The following is a 17,189-nucleotide window of genomic DNA, read 5'->3' on the forward strand; positions in this document are numbered from 1 at the left end:
TGCACGTTTATTTACATCCACTCCTACCCTAGAGGTATTTTAACAACACTAAGGAATCTCATTGGCATTACAGAACCGTATAGGTTTCCAAAGACAGATCAGACGCTGGAAGAAAAAATAAATCAACGTCTCCGTGCGAGAGTTTCCAACAAACCACCTGTTTTGAGCATGGATATTTTAAAACAGGCTCAAGTAAAGAGACTGACATAATGAAACCCCGTGTTCCCTTCACCCAGGCTCAAGCATTATGAGCTATCGGCATTCTGGCAGCTTTCGTTCATCCAGTCCCCAAATGCGTGGCACAAATGCACACACGCGCGTGCACACACAGAGACGTGGGTGCATGCACGTGTACACGTGTGTGTGAAGTGTGCATATATGGGTGTGCACGCAGGTATATATATGCATGCTTGTATCTGCTGTCATATTTTAGAGCAAGCATCAACCATCGTAGCACTCCGCCCAGGACCATTTTCATTTACACCTTCAGCATTTTAGGATCTCCTTCAACAAAGCCAAAGCCCCATCATCCCCCCCAACCAATCCTGGGTTCCACCCGTGCCCCGTTCGTGTTCTGCTGGCCCGGTTCACGCCAGGAGCCCAGAACACCATGATTCTGCCATCCTTGAAATTCCAGGGAGCCTGGTGGGAGGGTCATGGGACGGCTCGGCCGTGAGATGGGAGGGTCTTGGTCAGGCAGGGGTCTCAGGAGTCCGAGGGAGAAACCTGTCCGCCCAGCACACGGGGAGAAGTCAGGGATATGGGTCTCTGCGTTTTTCCTCCCACACCCTCCCAAGAGCTGAATCACAGAATCACATCTTGTTTTTTGCTCATGTCTATGTACATGCGAATGTGTTATCCTCTTACGGGAGGCTTAAGAGGGCAACAGATTGAAGGAGTGTGTGGGGAGAACACACACACACACACACACACCATTATTAAAAGGCCGAAAGAGGGGCAAATCCCGCCCTGGGATTTCAGGTGATCTGATGGACCTCTCGGACAGGCTGACGGTCACCTGAAGTTCTGGATGGAAATTCCCAGCAGTTCGAAAGACCCTGTCGGACCTCCTGAACTTCGGTGGAACTGGGGGCCCCTAGAAGGCAGAAGTCATGGGGGCGTCGACAGCCCTGGATGGCGGAGTGGCCGTCAACCAAATAAGGGCTCGCACAGCCCTCTGTGACCCAAAGGCTGGAGGGACGTGACAGCCACTGGGGGAGGGTATTACTACCTAGACTGGCTTCCTCTGAATTCAAACTGTGACGCCTAATCACAAAGCAGCAGAAAAACGTCCTGTGAGGGTGGTTTGAGGTTTTTCACACTTTTGTAGCATCAGAAGCTGGAGGCCCACGCCCAGACGTGGGTGCCACTGTCTCTCCGGCTCAGGGTTTCCACCCCCAGACTGTTGCTCCCTTGACCTGCCTTTCTAGGGTTCGCCTTTGGGACAGTGGGGAAGAGTGGGGGGACAGCACGCCATGCACGGACCATCCAGGTCCCGGACACGTGCCCTTTTCTCGTCCCTTGCACCCATGGGCTCAAGTCCTTCCCCAGGGGCACGTCCGGCTGTCCCTCTGAGGCTCCCGAGGGTGGCTCGCAGCTCCCTGTAAACACAGACGCTGGCTCGGACACCGTCCTCTGTGGAGATGCCCCAGCTGCGTGGCCTGGGGCGGAGGACGGTGAAGGGGCCCTCCAGCCTGCACCTCCAAGCCGAGGGACTGGATTCCACAAAGCAGGTCCCACCCTGGGAGCCAGCACCAGGCATGGGCCCTCCTGCAGCCACCCAAGCAGAAGCCAGAGGCTCAGCCTCAGAATTTCAGAGTGTGTGTGTCTCCTGGGGCAGCCGTGACAAGTTCCCGTAAACTGCAGGCTAAAACCCCGGACAGACTGCACCCTCCCCCAGCCCGGAGACCAGACGGCTGAGGGCAGCCGTAACAAGTTCCCGTAAACTGCAGGCTAAAACCCCGGACAGACCTGCATCTTCCCCCATCCTGGAGACCAGACGTCTGAGGTCAGGGCGTCCCAGGGCCGCGCCCCCTCCAGAGGCTCCAGGGGAGGGTCCTTCCTGCCTCTTCCAGCTTCTGGGGGCTCTGGGCTTCCCTGGGCTTGTGGCCGCGTCCCTCCCGTCTCTGCCTCTGTCTTCCCGGTTCTTCTCCTGTGTGTCTGGGTCTCTCCTCTTCTGCCCCTTAGAAGGACCCTGTCATTGGATGTAGGGCCACCCTGATCCCATAGGTCACACTTTGCGGTTCCTAGCGGACATGGACTTTGGCGAGACACCGTTCACCCCAGCGTGCACATGTCTGCTTCTCTTCCAATGTGACCAGGTGCTTCCAGAACATCAGCTCACAACCCCCATCCGCATCTCTGACCCACGGAGGGGACGTCACCTGCCCCACAGCCAAGCCACCCTGGAGGTCCCTGAGCCCCCGCCTGCCAGCCCCTCCAAGGTCTCATCTTATAGGCTGCAGGGCTGTTTTCCTTTCCCAAGAGGGCCCTGAGCTCAGTCCTGTGCATCTCCTCGTGATGTGCAAAGCACCCCAAAGTTTGTTCTTTCAGGCAAATCCCGGCCTCCCGGGAACCTGCTGGTTTAGCATCCTGGGCAGTCCGGGGACTGGGCCCCTTATCTTCCCAAAGCAGCCCAGGTAGTGGGGCTGGCACAGGTGTGTCCCAGGTGCTGAGCAGACCTGCTACAGGCTCGTGTGGTCAGTGCTCTCCCCTGGTCCTCCAAGGATCCCACGGGTCAGGCCAGGAGCCTCTCCAGACCCCCAGGACGACTTGCCGTGGCCCGGGGTTCTCAGCTCGGAGGCGGAGCCAGAGAACGGGCCGGAGGGGCCCCCTGAGGCAAGCTGAACCCCGAGGCGGGTCAGGGAGGTGCAGCTGTAGCTGCGAACACTCAGAAACTTGTCATCCGCCCAGAGACCCTCGGTCCACACCTCCGGGACGGACGACCTTCCGGTCTGGGGGCTGTGGCTTGGGAATATTTAAGGAGAACCTGATCCCTGCCGGGGAGCCCCCGTGTTTGCTTGGCTCCGGGGGGTGGGGGGAACCAGGTGATGTCGGGGGAACCAGGTGATGTCGCAGGGACCCATGGGCCCCCAGAGCACGGGGCCCGAGGTGGCCTGTCCACGGGCACGCGGCCAAATCCCAGTGCCCGGAGGGACCGCGGGTGGATTGTCGCAGGGCGGGGGAAGGACCGCGCCGCCCTCTCCCGGCTGCCCCGCCCCCACCCCCGAGGGGCGCCCGGCTCAGAAGACGCTCTCCTGCCGCTTGACGCTGGGCCGGCCGGCGGCGTCCAGACCCTCCACGGAGCGCACGGACAGCGTGCGTCCGGAGGCGAGGCTCTCGAGGTGCCCCTCGGGGCTGCCGGTGGGCAGGGGCCTGTAGCCCAAGTAGTGCCGCATGTGGAGCTGGAACTCGCGGGACGCGAAGTAGTAGACGAAGGGGTCCAGGCAGTTGTTGAGGCAGCTGAGGCAGAGCGTGAGCTTGTACACGTGGTAGTAGCTGCGGCCGAAGAAGAGCCGACTGACCACGTGCACCAGCAGCACGAAGTTGTTGGGCGCGAAGCAGGTGACGAAGGCCAGAAGCACCACGGCCGCCAGGCACACGGCGCGGGACCTCCGGGCCTCCCCGTGGCGGTCGGCCGAGCGCAGCAGCGTGAGGATGGTGGCCGTGTAGCAGGCCACGGTGACCACGAAGGGAACGAGGAAGAGCACGACGAACAGGGTGAGGAGGAACACCGCCCACATGGCCACGCTGGGCAGCATGCTGGACTTGAGCACGTCGAAGCACGTGACGATGCCCAGCACCTCCACGGCGTAGGTGAGGTCCGTGCGGGCCAGCGGCGACAGGGCGGCCAGCAGGAGAAGCCACGTGCCGGCGCAGGCAGCCACGGCGTAGCGGCGGCAGCGCCAGCGGGCGGAGGCCAGCGGGTACACGACGCCCAGGAAGCGGTCCACGCTGATGCAGGTCATGGTGAGGATGGAGGAGTACATGTTCGCGTAGAAGGCCACGGTCACCACGTTGCACAGCAGCTCGCCGAACACCCAGTGGTTGCCGTTGCAGTGGTAGTAGATCTGGAAGGGCAGCACGCAGGCCAGCATCAGGTCCGTGACGCTCAGGTTGATCATGAAAATGACCGAGGGTGTCTTGGGTCCGATGTGGCGGCACAGCACCCACAGGGAGAACAAGTTGCCAGGGATACTTATCAGGGCCACCAGTGAGTACACCACCGGCAGGACCACCGCGATGGCCGGGTCCCGCAGCATCAGGAGGGTGGCGTTGTCCGGACGCGTCACGTTCATGTCCATCCTGGAGTCGGGGGTCAGGGGGCCGATCTGGAAGAGAAAAGGGGCGCCAGGGGTGAGAGGGGCGGACAACGGGGTCTGCCCGCACAGGGACGGAGAGATGGGAGGGTCCCCGGCGCCCGAGGGGCGGGGAGCTCCCGGTTCCTCCTCTGCTGGCCCTCCCTCCCTTCTGGTCCCTCTTCCCACCCTCCACCTGTATCCCAGACCCAATAGATGCTAAATCCTCAAGGGCTGCATCACCCACAAAAGCTACAAGGAACCATATGAAAACACCCACCACCGGCTGCCAGGCTCCTGACCCAGCATGGGGGTCACAAACCTGCCCCTCCATCCTGCACCGGGTGGGGGGGGGGAAAGAGACCCCACACCAGGACGTGGAGACCCTGTGTCCTGTCCCTGCAGGCAGCAGGTGTGGGCTCAAGTCTGCTGGGGCCAGAGGACACAGGACTCTTCCTGTAACTGCCCACAGCCCAGCTGCACCTGGGTCACTGCACTCCTGCCCCTCCCCTGGCAACTTGCTTCCTTCCTGTGACTTGGAAGCATGGGGAGCGTGCTGTGAGGCACGGTGCGGAGGCTTCAATGCTGGGGCCATGAGGATGCAGGGCGGTGAGGCCGAGGTACAAGGTTACAAAGTTACCAAGGGAATGACTCTGTTTCCAACCTGCAAAGTAGCTTCCCTCGGATGCTCTGAGCCCCGATTTCTTCACTGGCACACAGTGAAGTCAGGGTCCCCCCACCCCAGGGCTGTGCTGGGTATCGCAGGCTGCCCTCCCCGACCACACAGGTGTGCTGTGCTGCTGGCGTCGTGGTCCCAGCAGGATAGTAACTGTCACCCTGTGCCTGGCCTCCTGCCTTTGGCCCATAACCGCTCATCACCCCAACACCGCAGCCCCACTCCCTTCCAAGTTCGGGACCCCAATCCCAGAACACCCGTTGTGGCTGCTCCTTTGGGGCGGGGGTGGTGGTGGATGTTGGGGCCCCTGAGACATCATCCCCACGTCTTCCCTCCCTCCCTCCCTCCCCGGTGATGTCACAATAATCCTCTTATTGTGACATCACCGGTAGCACCAGCAGGACATGAAGATAGAAAAGGGGCTTGGAGGTGTGCTGGTGACACGTTCCCGAACTGCAAAGGGGAGTGGATCCCCTGCCCGGCTCCAGCCCTGATGGGGGGTCCTGGGGGTTCCCCCCGCCAGACCACACAGAGCATCCTCTGCTCCTCCCCAATGATCCCACAGAGGAGCCTCCCCCGGGCTGCTCCCAGCCGAGGGATCCGGGGACCACGGTTGAAGGGAGCGGTGTCTGTCTTGCAAGCACCTGCTTCCAGGTGCCACGTCCCCGCCATCCCCGCCGGATGTGGTTTTGGAACCCCAGCGGCCTCCTTGCCTCCTGGGAAGTGCACAGCAATACAGGAGCCCATGGAGAGGCCCAGGTACCTCGTGCGGCTGGCAGCCCATTCCCTGCAAACCATGGGGAAGACGGAACGGCTGTCGGGCGGGTGTGTGGCATCTTTGTTCTTGTCTTGACCCCCCCCGTGAGCTCCCAGGGCTTTTCCCAAGCATAGGACGGGCTCTTCGTGGGCAAAGGAGGATGCAATCAGAATATGTGTCACAGGAGTGGGGGAAACTGCCCATCAGGTCACGGTCTTAGGAGCTGAGGTTTCCCGGAGAAGAAGGAATTCTGAGTCCAGACAGCAGGGTCAGCTGGTGCCTGGGTCTCTAGCCCCGCCCCCTGCCCTGCGGATTTCAGACTCACCAGCCCCACAATCAGTGTGAGCCAATTCCTTGAGATAAATATCTTTCTGTATATATTGTATTCTACATTTGTAGGTACGTATATGTGCAAATATAGGCTTGTGTGTGTGTATACACGTGTACACTTATGTGTATATATATCCTCTTGCATATAGTTGTATGTATGGGTGTGTATATACGTGTGTGTGTATATACACACGTATCTGGTCGCATATATATCATATTGCATGTATACACACGTGTATATACACGTACACACCCTACTGCCTGCATACAGTGGGTTGGCCAAAAAGTCCGTTCGGGTTTTTCTGTACGGTCTTATGGGAAAACCGAAACAAACTTTTTGGCCAACCCAATATATGTGTGTGTGTGTGTGTGTGTGTGTGTATACACACACAGAGATATATCCTATGGCATATCCATGCATGTGTGTGTATATATATACACATGTATATACAATTGCACGCATGTGCATGTATATTCAATTGCACAAGTATGTGTATACAATTTATGTGTATATATGTAGACATAAATATGTATATAACTGCAGTAGGGTATATATGCCATAGGTTATACATGTGTGTGTGTATATGCACATCATAGGATGTCTATGTATAGATATACGTACACATCTGTGCAGTAGTACATGTGTACACATACATGCAATTGAATATACACGTGTATAGATACATACTTCTATAGCTCTCCATCCTTTGGTTTCTGTTCCTCCGGAGAGCCCTGATGATACAGAGCCAATGGTCCTGAGGGCCCTCCTGGGGCTGGGGGACCATGACGAGATGCTCGTTACCTTTATGTTGACCCTCCTGTTAAGAGACAGTGGGTTTGCATTTCCAGACCCTTCCATAGAGCGCTCGGGATAACAGAGGTGGGAGGTCCCTGCCCACGGCGGCACCTCCCACCAGGTCCTCACGCCGCGCTTTCTCAGAAACGTTAAATCCAAAACCAGCTGGGAACAAGTGGCTGGGTCTCCTGCCCACGTTCATGGCGTGAAAGCCCCTGTTCTTTGCCTGGAGCCGCTGGGGAGCACCAAGCCTGCCCTTCAGAGCTCACGGAGCAGAGTCTGGAGCCAGAGCCCCAGAGCCCGGCCGGGCAGCCATGCCGATGCCAGGTCCCAACACGCCGGGTCCTTCCTGCAAATATGGGCATAACTGAGGTGTGGGCAGATGCCCTGGATGCCCTCCGGAGCCAGTGGGCTCTGAGCTGCTGGCACCTGAGCCTCGCACTCCTGAACTTCTGTTTTTCCCGCTGATCTGCCCCCCGCCCCGTGACAGAGAAGTCCACCCAGCTGTCCGCACACCCCACTCCTGACTGCCGGCCCCTCAGACCCGCAGAGAGGGAGGGCCCGGGCCTGGGCCCGGCGGGGACAAGGGATCCCTGGGGCTGCCTACACCCCGCCTTCTGGGCACAGCGGGTCCCCGTTTCACTTTCTTTCTAATTTCTTATGTAAATGCAAACCAAAGGCGGCGCACTGTTCACTTCTGCTGGTTTTCAAAGTCTGGGTGACGGCTTTGCTGCCCTATCGACCTGGAGGACACCGGAGTTCTCTTTCTTCGAATGCCGGACAAAAGAGCTTTAACACTTAAAAGTAGGAAAAACAGCAACAAAAACACCCCAACAAAACACACAAACAAACACAAAAGGAAGAAAGAGAAGCGTGGTGTGTGCGTTTTCTCACTTTCAAAGATGGCACTTAAGTTGGGCCACCTGACCTGGAGTCCACGGGGTGGGGACAGCTGGTGGGGGTCAAGGACGTGGCTTAAGGATGCTGTAAGGGACCGTTAGGTGTGCTGTTGTGCTGAGGATCTGCCCAGGATGCCATGTTCCTGTAAGGGGCCGTCTGCAAGCCAGGAAGAGGTCCTCACCACAACGTGACCCCGTTGGCACCTTGATCCCAGACATCCGGCCTCCGGGACTAGGAGAAGTAAATGTCTGTTGTTTAAGCTGCCCCGTCTGCAATATTCTGTGATAGCTGCCCGAACTGACCCAGACAGACATTATACTGATGGCCTCAGCCCGTGGCTGCATGCGAGCTGTGGTGGTGACACGGCGGTGGCCACAGGTGTGTATTCCCTGCACCGCACCTCACAGGACCCCGCATCTGGCTCTTAGGTCTCCCTGATGGGTTCACCTGGGTTTTGACTCGCTCCACTTGAATCCAGAGTTTCCTTCTGGCTGGGGTCACCTGGAGAAGCCCTTTGCCCCCGAGGGTTTGGGACTCGGAAACCGGAGCTGCAAGCTTGTGCAAACAGCACGTCGTGTAAAAGTTGGCCGGGTCTTAGCCAGCCTGGGGGTCTTTCCCTGGAGCCCAGCGTACACCCCACGAGAGGAGACTCTGCCATCGGCTTGGGGTTTCGAGGTCTGTGTTTCTCACCGTACCTCTTACTTCTCTTCTCGAGATCCCGCCGGGGATGACCACGTTGCTATTTTGCCGTTGGCCGAGGCTGTCCCTTCTGCATTTGACCGCGAGTGTGTACGATGCCGGGGCTCCTGAAATCAGGGCGTGGGGCTCAGCCGGGCACAGGACCCTAAGACACCCACGGCTCCCATCCGCACTGCAGTTTGACTTGTCCCGACATGGTCACAGGGGCGTCCATCCCTGGATGTCTGTTAGCGGGAAACGTGGTCCTTGAGCCACCGGCGAGGCCAGGACCCAGCCTTCGACTCTGATCTGATTGCAACTCCCCTTTCAAGCCTTCCTGCCCTGGTCTTTCTTCCTCTGCAGGAGCCGTGCCACCTGTGGTGCGTGTGTGCACAGCGAGCTTCCGCAAACCCACTTAAAAATGGCCGGGGTTTCGCTTTGAGTGGGAAGCGCTCTGCTCTGCTGGCTCGCGGCCAGGTGCCATCCTATGGTCATTGCGGGGGGTGGGTACGGGCCCCTCCTCACAGCCACCCACCTCCATCCATCCTCGGCTTCAGGAGGAAAAGGGAGCCGTACTTCTTGGGATCCCCGTGGGTGCTGCAGCGGGACCCATGGAAGGGAGAGATGCCGATAATTTACAGAAGACCGGGGGGGGGGCGGGGGGGCGGGGGTGGTGACCTGGGAGGCTGCTGTGTGTCCCCGGGGGATGGGGGGGGTGGTCTGAGAAGATCGATGAGGGACAGAGCTTCAGACAGAGAACCCATCCCCCTCGAGTGGAATTCCGAGGGCGGGGCGGCATTTGGGAGGCCTTTTTCCATTTCTGCTCAAACAGTTATGAATGCCACCCCCACCCCCCAGGGGTTTTGATCTGTCCTAACCTCCAGGTGGGAGCTTCAAAAGAGTGTGAATTTGCATAACACGCGGCTGCCCTGCATGGGTTGCAGAAAACCCATGTGGATGTCAGGAGGCTCCGGCCACCCTCTGCAGCCCTGTAGCTGCTGCCTTCCCCCCGCCGTGGGCCCCCCCGTGCTTTCACCTGTACCATCTCAGGGGAGGGCAGGCAGCCCCCTTGGGGCTCCGGAAGCCCAGCCTGCCGCCGGCTGCAGAGATCACGGCTGATTAATAAAGAAATCACCTCTAACAGATGCCGGCTTCTCTGAAACCCACGGCGTTTGTGGTTTGGACCTGGAGGAGGTCTGGGCGGTGACAGGATGGAAATTTTGTGAAACGAGCAACGAACAGCCACTGGTGGCCGCCAGACGCTCCCCAGGCGCTGGGCGAGCAGAGGTGGCTCTTGCAAAAGGCACCGGACACAGGGCTGCCCGAAGCAGGCGGCCTGGAGGCGGCGGGTGGGAAGTTCTGGCTTGTTCTCTGCAGGAAACCGCAGGCTGTTCTGAGACACAGACTCAGCTGCGTCTCAGGTGTCCAGGGCTCCCGTGCATCCCCCTGCAGGCCCCCCGCCCCCCGTCTTGGTCTCTTTTTTCTTAATAGTCTTATTGAGCTGTAAGTTATAGATCATCAAGTTCCCCCATTTACAATGGGCACTTCAGGGCTTCCCTGGTGGCGCAGTGGTTAAGAACCCGCCTGCCAACGCAGGGAACATGGGTTCGAGCCACGGTCCGGGAAGATCCCACATGCTGCAGGGCAACTAAGCCCGTGCGCCACAACTACCGAGCCTGCGCTCTAGAGCCCGCGAGCCACAACTACTGAGCCCGCGCGCCTAGAGCCCGTGCTCCGCAACAAGAGAAGCCACCGCAATGAGAAGCCCGCGCACTGCAACAAAGAGTAGCCCCTGCTCGCCACAACTAGAGAAAGCCTGTGCGCAAAACAACGAAGACCCAACACAGCCAAAAATAAGTAAATAAAATAAAATTTTTTAAAAAATGCACACTGCAGCAGTTTTTCATAGATTTGCAGATGTGCACCCACCCCCATCACGTGATCCCAGAGCATTTTCATTGTCTCGAAAAGAAACCTTGCACACCACGGCCATCACCCCACACTCCCCTGCCCCAGCGCACATGGATACAGGTTTACAAATTAAGTTCAAATTCACGTGTCGCACGAGTGACCACGTTTAAAGTGGACCGTTTGGTGGCACGGAGCACATTCACATGGTTTTGGGACCATCGCCTCTATCTGTTTCTAGAAAGTGTTTATTATCCCGAAAGGAGACCCCATCTCCATTAAGAGTCTCTCCCTATCTCCCTCCCCCAGCCCTTAATCTGCCTTCTGTGTCTGTGGATTTGCCTGTTCTGGACGTTTCCTATCAACGGAATCACACACTGTGTGTCTTTCTGTGTCTGCTTCTCTCACTGAGCATCGTGTGTTCAAGGTCCATCCACATGGTAGCCTGTGTCAGAGCTTCACTCCTTTTCATGGCTGAGTCATATTCTACTGTGTGGATGGACCCCGTGCTGTGTATCCATCAATCCACCCGTCCATCCATCCATCCATGGACACTTGGGTTTCCACTTTTTGTTTGTTGTGAACCAAACTGCTTATCGGTCACCTGGGACCACTCCCGACGTGAAGTTTGGAGATGCTGAGTACAGTGGTCCTTCCATCTCTGTTGAGGTGGGTCTTACTCAGGTGGGGAGGTGAAAAGCACCCCTGAGTCAAAGGGATGAGTGCCGTTTGGGGACCGCCCCCCCATATCCTTTCAACCATCACAGCCAGTGTTTCCCGAGTGCGGGGGCTAAACTCACAGTGGCGGGGACTGGAGGGTCTGGACCCTGGGAAGCCGCGACCCGGCCCTGTGCAGCGTGGACTAGGCTTCCTTCTGGGTTTCTTGGGGTTGTGGTGCTCTGCTACGGGAGCCTCAGCCCCGAAGCGTTCAAGGGCCACGGCTTCGGAGAGCTGGTGATGTCGGAGCCTCCAAGTGGATGGCGCCTCGTGGTACGTAGAATATTCACTCCTGAGATGCACATGGGCTGAGCAGCCCTGCCCGGCTGATCGCTGCAGGGACCACTGGTTCCTCTCGTACCCGGGACAGCTCCCGCCCCACAGATTTTGTTCAACAGACTCAGGATGACGGAGCCACGCTGCACTAACAGCTGAGCGATGTGGGAAGTGCTGGGAAAACGAGTGGCGTGGGGTCTCCCCACCCAAACACTCAAGTGTCCTCCTGTGTCACATCGGGGATAGAGACTCATCCTCTGAGGGTTGCCAGGGTACCAAGTGACCCAGGGATGGTGAAGCATGTCATAAACTGGGGTGTGCCCGTAAATATTAACTAGGTCAGTAACTGGGGGTGTCCTGGGTTGTCCTAACAAATGCCCGCAAGCTGGGGGCTTTGCAATAACAGGCATCCGTCCTCCCCATCCTGGACACCAGACGTCTGAGCTCAAGGTGCCCCAGGGCCGCGCTCCCTCCAGAGGCTCCAGGGGAGGGTCCTTCCCGCCCCTTCCGGCTCCTGGGGGCTCCAGGCGTCCCTGGGCTTGTGGCCGCATCCCTCCCGTCTCTGCCTCTGTCTTCATGGGGCTTCTGCTCTGTGTCTGTGTCTCTCACCTTCTGTCTCTTAGAAGGACCCTGTCATTGGACGTAGGGCCACCCTCCTCCAGGAGGACCTCATCTCAGACCCTTCACTTCATCACATCTGCAAAGACCCTGTTTCCAAATAATACCCCTTCCCGAGGTTCTGGGTGGTCGTGAATCTTGGGGGACACCATTCAATTCACCACACCCTCCCACTGGGCAAGAGCCCGATAAACAGCTCAGCTCATAACAGGGGAGTTTCTCCTGGAATTTGATCATGACATTTGATGCACTTGTCTTTCCAGAATCCTTACATAGGTGCCAATAATCAGTACTAATCAGTAGGCTTTTAAAGAATAGCTCAGGGTCACCGACTGCCTGACACACTTGTGGAAGGACCCTGTCGTGGGATGCAGGGCCACCCCAGTTCCAGGAGAACCTCATTGCAGATCCTTCATTTCATCACATCTGCAAAGACCCTGTTTCCAAACAAATCACACTCATAGGCTCTGGAGGCCAGGACGTGGAGATGTTTTTTGCAGACCCCCACTCAGCCAACTTCAGGCATCAAGGAGATTATGTCTAAGAGCTCTTTGACCTCAGTGCATCCCAGGGTGAGGGTTCCAGTTTTAGCCACATCCCCTCCAGCACCAAGGCTGAGGCCTTGGTTTTTGGAGAGAAGACCCCCTCCGCCCACCCCGGGCACCCATGCTGCAGAGGTGGAGGGAACACAAGGCTGGTCTGGAATCTAACCATCACGCCCAGGAAGTCTGGCCGTTCCCTCAAGGGTCGGGACGCCAGGAGGCTGTGCGCCCTCACCACCAGCCTCGTGTGGAAGACCCCCTTCTTGCCAGCAACCCCAGGACCTGGCTGATGCTTCTGGAGCTGCCCGGCAGAGGAAGCTGCATTGGGTTTTCTGGTCGACCATGGGCAACTCACAGAAGACATAGGAAACTCTGTGGTTGTTGCGGGTGAACTCCGTCTCCCCCCAAGTTCATAGGTTGAAGTCCTAACTCCCTGTAGGTCAGCATGTGACTTTAGTTCCAAGGAGGGTCTTTGCAGATGTAATTAGTTAGATTTAGCTGAGATCTCACTGGAGCAGGGTGGGACCTGAGTCCACTATGACCGGTGTCCTTAAGGGGACATTTGGACACAAACACACAGAAGGAGGGAGACAGCCAGGTGGGAATGGATGCAGAGACGGAGGTGATGTTTCTGTAATCCAAAAAATGCCAAGGGTGGCCAGGAAGCACCAGAAGTTGGGAGGGAGGCGTGGAATAGAGTCTCCCCGACAGCTTCCAGGAGGAGCCAACCCTGCAGACGCCTTGACTTCGGACTTCAGGTCTCCGGAAAGGAGAGACGCTGAATCTGTGTTGTTGAAGCCCCCCAGCAGCCCCAGAGAAAAATGCACAAGGGAAAAGAGAAAGGATTGAGCTGACAGACTTCAGAAAGCCAAAGCAATGATCCTGCAAAATAGAAGAGAGGGAGGGATCTCAAAGAAAAGATGGAGCCTGAAAGGATGAGATCGTAGGAAACAGAGAGACACGAAGACACAGCCGACAGCCTCAGGGGTGACGTCGCTAGCGGGGAGGAGGGATAGAAATAGCGAAAGATGTAAAAACTTCATGGCAAGCAACATCAACATATATTGATGTGACCTCTCCCCCTTTTTTGGCCAACACTCTCAGGGGGAGGGCATATAAATGAGCTTTGCTGAAGCCCAGGATGAATGGAAGCTCCAGCCAGCGTGGAGCTGCGCCCGAGGACTAAAGAAATACTCCAGGCTCTCCTGGTCAGGTCTCCTGCCCACAGTGGGTGAGCTTCCCCCCAGCACCCCTTATTCCAGAGACCCACAGGGCTGGGGGACACCCCCCAGGACCCAGACACAGCATCCCGTCCAGCCCTGGTGGGGACAGGGGTACAGGTGTATGTTTGTAGGCAGAGTCACACTGGCTTCAAGGAGAATTCAGCTTTGGGCCAACTTACTGGCATGGCCAGTAAGACATGGTCCCGTGGTCCCCATTCACACACTGAAACTTGTTGGAGCAAGAGTCTTTGTTGACAGGTCATCTCGATATATGAGGGGTCCTGAGGGGGGAAGAGATAGTGGACGGACCCCAGGGGTTCTCACCCAGTCAACATTGTCATCCCCGCCAGGGGACATGCAGCAATGTCTGAGGACATTTCTGGTTGTCACAGCTGAGAGAGGGGGAGCTCCTGGCACCTGGCGGGTGGAGACCAGGGATGCTGCTTCACACCCCACAATGCCCAGGACGCCCCACATCAGAGAGTCATCCAGCCCCGATGTCAGTAGTGCTGAGGCTGAGAAACACTGACTTGCATGAGAGACTCTCTATCCATCTACCTACGTACCTATGTATCTATATATCTACGTATCTATCTGTCTATTTACCTATCATTTATCTATGATCCCTCCAGCTATCCATCTATCATCTAAGTATCTATCAACCTATCATCTCTCTCCTATCTATCTATCCATCCCTTCATTTATCACCTGTCTACTATATCTATCTATCTATCTATCATCTATTTATCCATCTATCTGCTTATCTATCATGTATCTATCATTTATCTATCTATCTATGAATCATGTATCTATCATCTATCTATGATCTCTCTATATATATATATCTCTACCTCTCTATCTTTTGGGGAGAGAAATCCTAAGAACTAGAGAGACTGCAGAGAAATTATAGGCCAAGAGAGAAGCTTGACCAGAGAGGGCAGGAGCTGGAGAAGCAGAGGGGCAGGGAGGAGGTTGAGGACAAGATGCGTTTGAGGTACATACCAGAAGCCTCCCACCCTGCACCTCCCCCCGTACAGGGCTCCCTTTGCATTCCTGTTGGTCCTTCCCCACTGGACCCCAACTCATCCCAACAAGACCAGGGTCAAAGCTGTCTCTTCTATGCAGCTTCCTGAGTTCCCACAGCCCAAGAAGGGGCAGAGGTGGGCTCTACTGAGCTTCCAGGCTCCAAAGAGGCACAACGTTGCTTAAGCGTTTAGACATTCCAATTATAGAGCAGCACATCTTGGCTCCGGGTCAAGGAATAAAAAGAAACAGCAGTATTTGTGTCTGACCTCATGCTTTTCCCCTGCAGGACAAGGCCCCTCCCTGCTCCCCCCGCCCAGAGGTGACCACTGGGGTATGTTTGCTGTGTCGCATCCTTGCAGACATGTCTCGGTGTACATGACACACACACACGTGTATGTGCATGCACCCACACAGGTAGGAGTTTTCACCTGCATGCTGTACATATCACCTGTCCCAACGTTCCCACTTCGAACTTACATAGAGTTCCTCTCTGCCATTTTCCACGCTGGAATGCTCTGTGGGTATTTCACCCTGCTCCCCAGGCTGTGGGCGTTCGGAGGGATTCCCTGAACTTCAGCCTGTGCTGACTCACACCTCTGCAAGCATTTCTGTGCGAGCATGTGGTAACGTCTTCTAAGAGAGATTCCTAGGAGTAGTGCTGCTGAAACAAAGGGTGTGCACTTTTTAAATTTCATGCATGTGTTGGAAAGGAAGAAAGATCTAAAACCTACCCTCTAAGCTTCCTCCTTAGAAAACGAGAACAAGAAGAGTCTTTTAAATCCCAAGCGAGCAGAAGAAAAGACATAATAAAAGTGAGAGCAGAAATCAATGCAATTGAAAACAAAATCAACTGAGGAGAAAAAAAGAAATCAAAAGCTGGTTCTTTGAAGAGATCAATAAAATCGATAAACCTCTAGTCAGGCTGACTAAGGAAAAAAGGGAGAAGACACAAATTACGAATATCAGAAATCAACGAGGGGACATCACTACCGATCCCATGGACGTTAAAAGGAGGTTCAAGGGATAACATGAACAATTCTATGCCCACAGATTTGATTACCTAGATGACATGGACGACTTCCTCGACGTAATATGCCAAAAGGCACCCGGAGAAATAGGCCATTTGAATAGGTCTATATCTATGAGAGAAATTGAATCCATAATTAATAACCTTCCAAAGCAGGAAGCACCAGGTCCAGATGGGCTCGTGATGAATTCTACCAAAGCCTGAAGGAAGGAATGCTACCAGTTCTCTACAGTGTCTTCCAGAAGATTGAAGCAGAAAGGCCATCACCAAATACCCTTCCCACACACGGTGCCAATTTGAATTTGCAGAAAATAGAACAAGGGCAGGGGGTGGAGGTGGGGAACTCATTCCTCAAGTTGTCACCGAAAATCTGTCAGCGGCCTGTCTCATCTTTTCCATCTGATGGGTGATAAGTGGCATCTGACTGAAGTTTCAAGTCACACCTTCATAACGGCCACAGAGGTTGAGTGCCTCTCTCATGCTCTCACACTGGCGTTTCCTTTTCGGAAACCAAGACTGACCCGCCATTGGCCCACTCAGAACTCTGTCTTGTTAGCATGATAGTAGCAGCTGTTGATATGTGATGGGAATTCTGGTTGGTTTGTTTGTTGGCTGTGCCGCGAGGCATGTGGGATCTTAGCTCCCTGACCAGCGATCGAACCTGAGCACCCTTTACTGAGGGCGCAGAGTCTTAACCACTGGACCGCCAGGGAAGCCCAATGTTTGTTATTTTCTGTGCCCCAGGCTGTATTGTCACTATTCCTCGTGTGCCGTCACACACAGGGATTGTCAGTATGTCTGCTCTTTGCAGAGGCTCTGTGTCTGCCGAGCAAATGCATGGTGGGATCCAAGAAAACACAACGTAAAATCCCAAACTCTTGTAAAGCAATTGTATCTGAGACGTCCCTGGGCTCACTCACCCACCCGAACCTGACTGTCTCCCCAACTGGGGCTGTAAGCCTTGCCTTAAGGGGCTTGTTTGGGGCACCGCAGAGACACCTGCCATCCTAACACCGCGTTACAAGAGGTGGATTTAGACCAAATGATTCTGGAGTCTATAGGGAGAGGCAAAAAACCCAGAATAGGCAACACACGATGGAAGGAGAAGAACAAAATTGAACGACTGACACTGCCTGACTTCAAAACTTACTCTAACGCTACAGGAAGCAAGATGGGGGGAGAGGGAAGCGGGGAGGGGCAATACAGGGATGGGGGAGCAAAAGGTACAAACCTCGGTGTATAAAATAAGCTGTGGTGGCGACATCCCTGGTGGCGCAGTGGATAAGACCCTGAACTCCCAATGCAGGGGACCCGGGTTCGATCCCTGGTCCGGGAACTAGATCCCACATGCATGCCTCAGCTAAAGATCCCACACACCGCAGCGAAGGTGCCGCAACTATATAAATAAATAAATAGA

At 55.8% G+C, this 17,189-nt stretch overlaps 1 protein-coding gene across 1 annotated transcript in view; it reads right to left on the reverse strand.

Moving 5' to 3' along the window:
- Nucleotides 1–3,242: 3,242 nt before the first annotated feature.
- Nucleotides 3,243–17,189, reverse strand: part of P2RY8 (P2Y receptor family member 8) — a 51,570-nt gene continuing 37,623 nt past the window's right edge. The window contains exon 2 of the mRNA XM_030837254.2: nt 3,243–4,331. Coding sequence (XP_030693114.1) covers nt 3,243–4,304 — 1,062 coding nt within the window. The 5' untranslated portion in view covers nt 4,305–4,331. The remainder of the gene's footprint in view (nt 4,332–17,189) is intronic.

The sequence above is a fragment of the Globicephala melas genome, chromosome X (assembly GCF_963455315.2).
Source record: "Globicephala melas chromosome X, mGloMel1.2, whole genome shotgun sequence".
Classification (NCBI taxonomy): Eukaryota; Metazoa; Chordata; class Mammalia; order Artiodactyla; family Delphinidae; genus Globicephala; species Globicephala melas.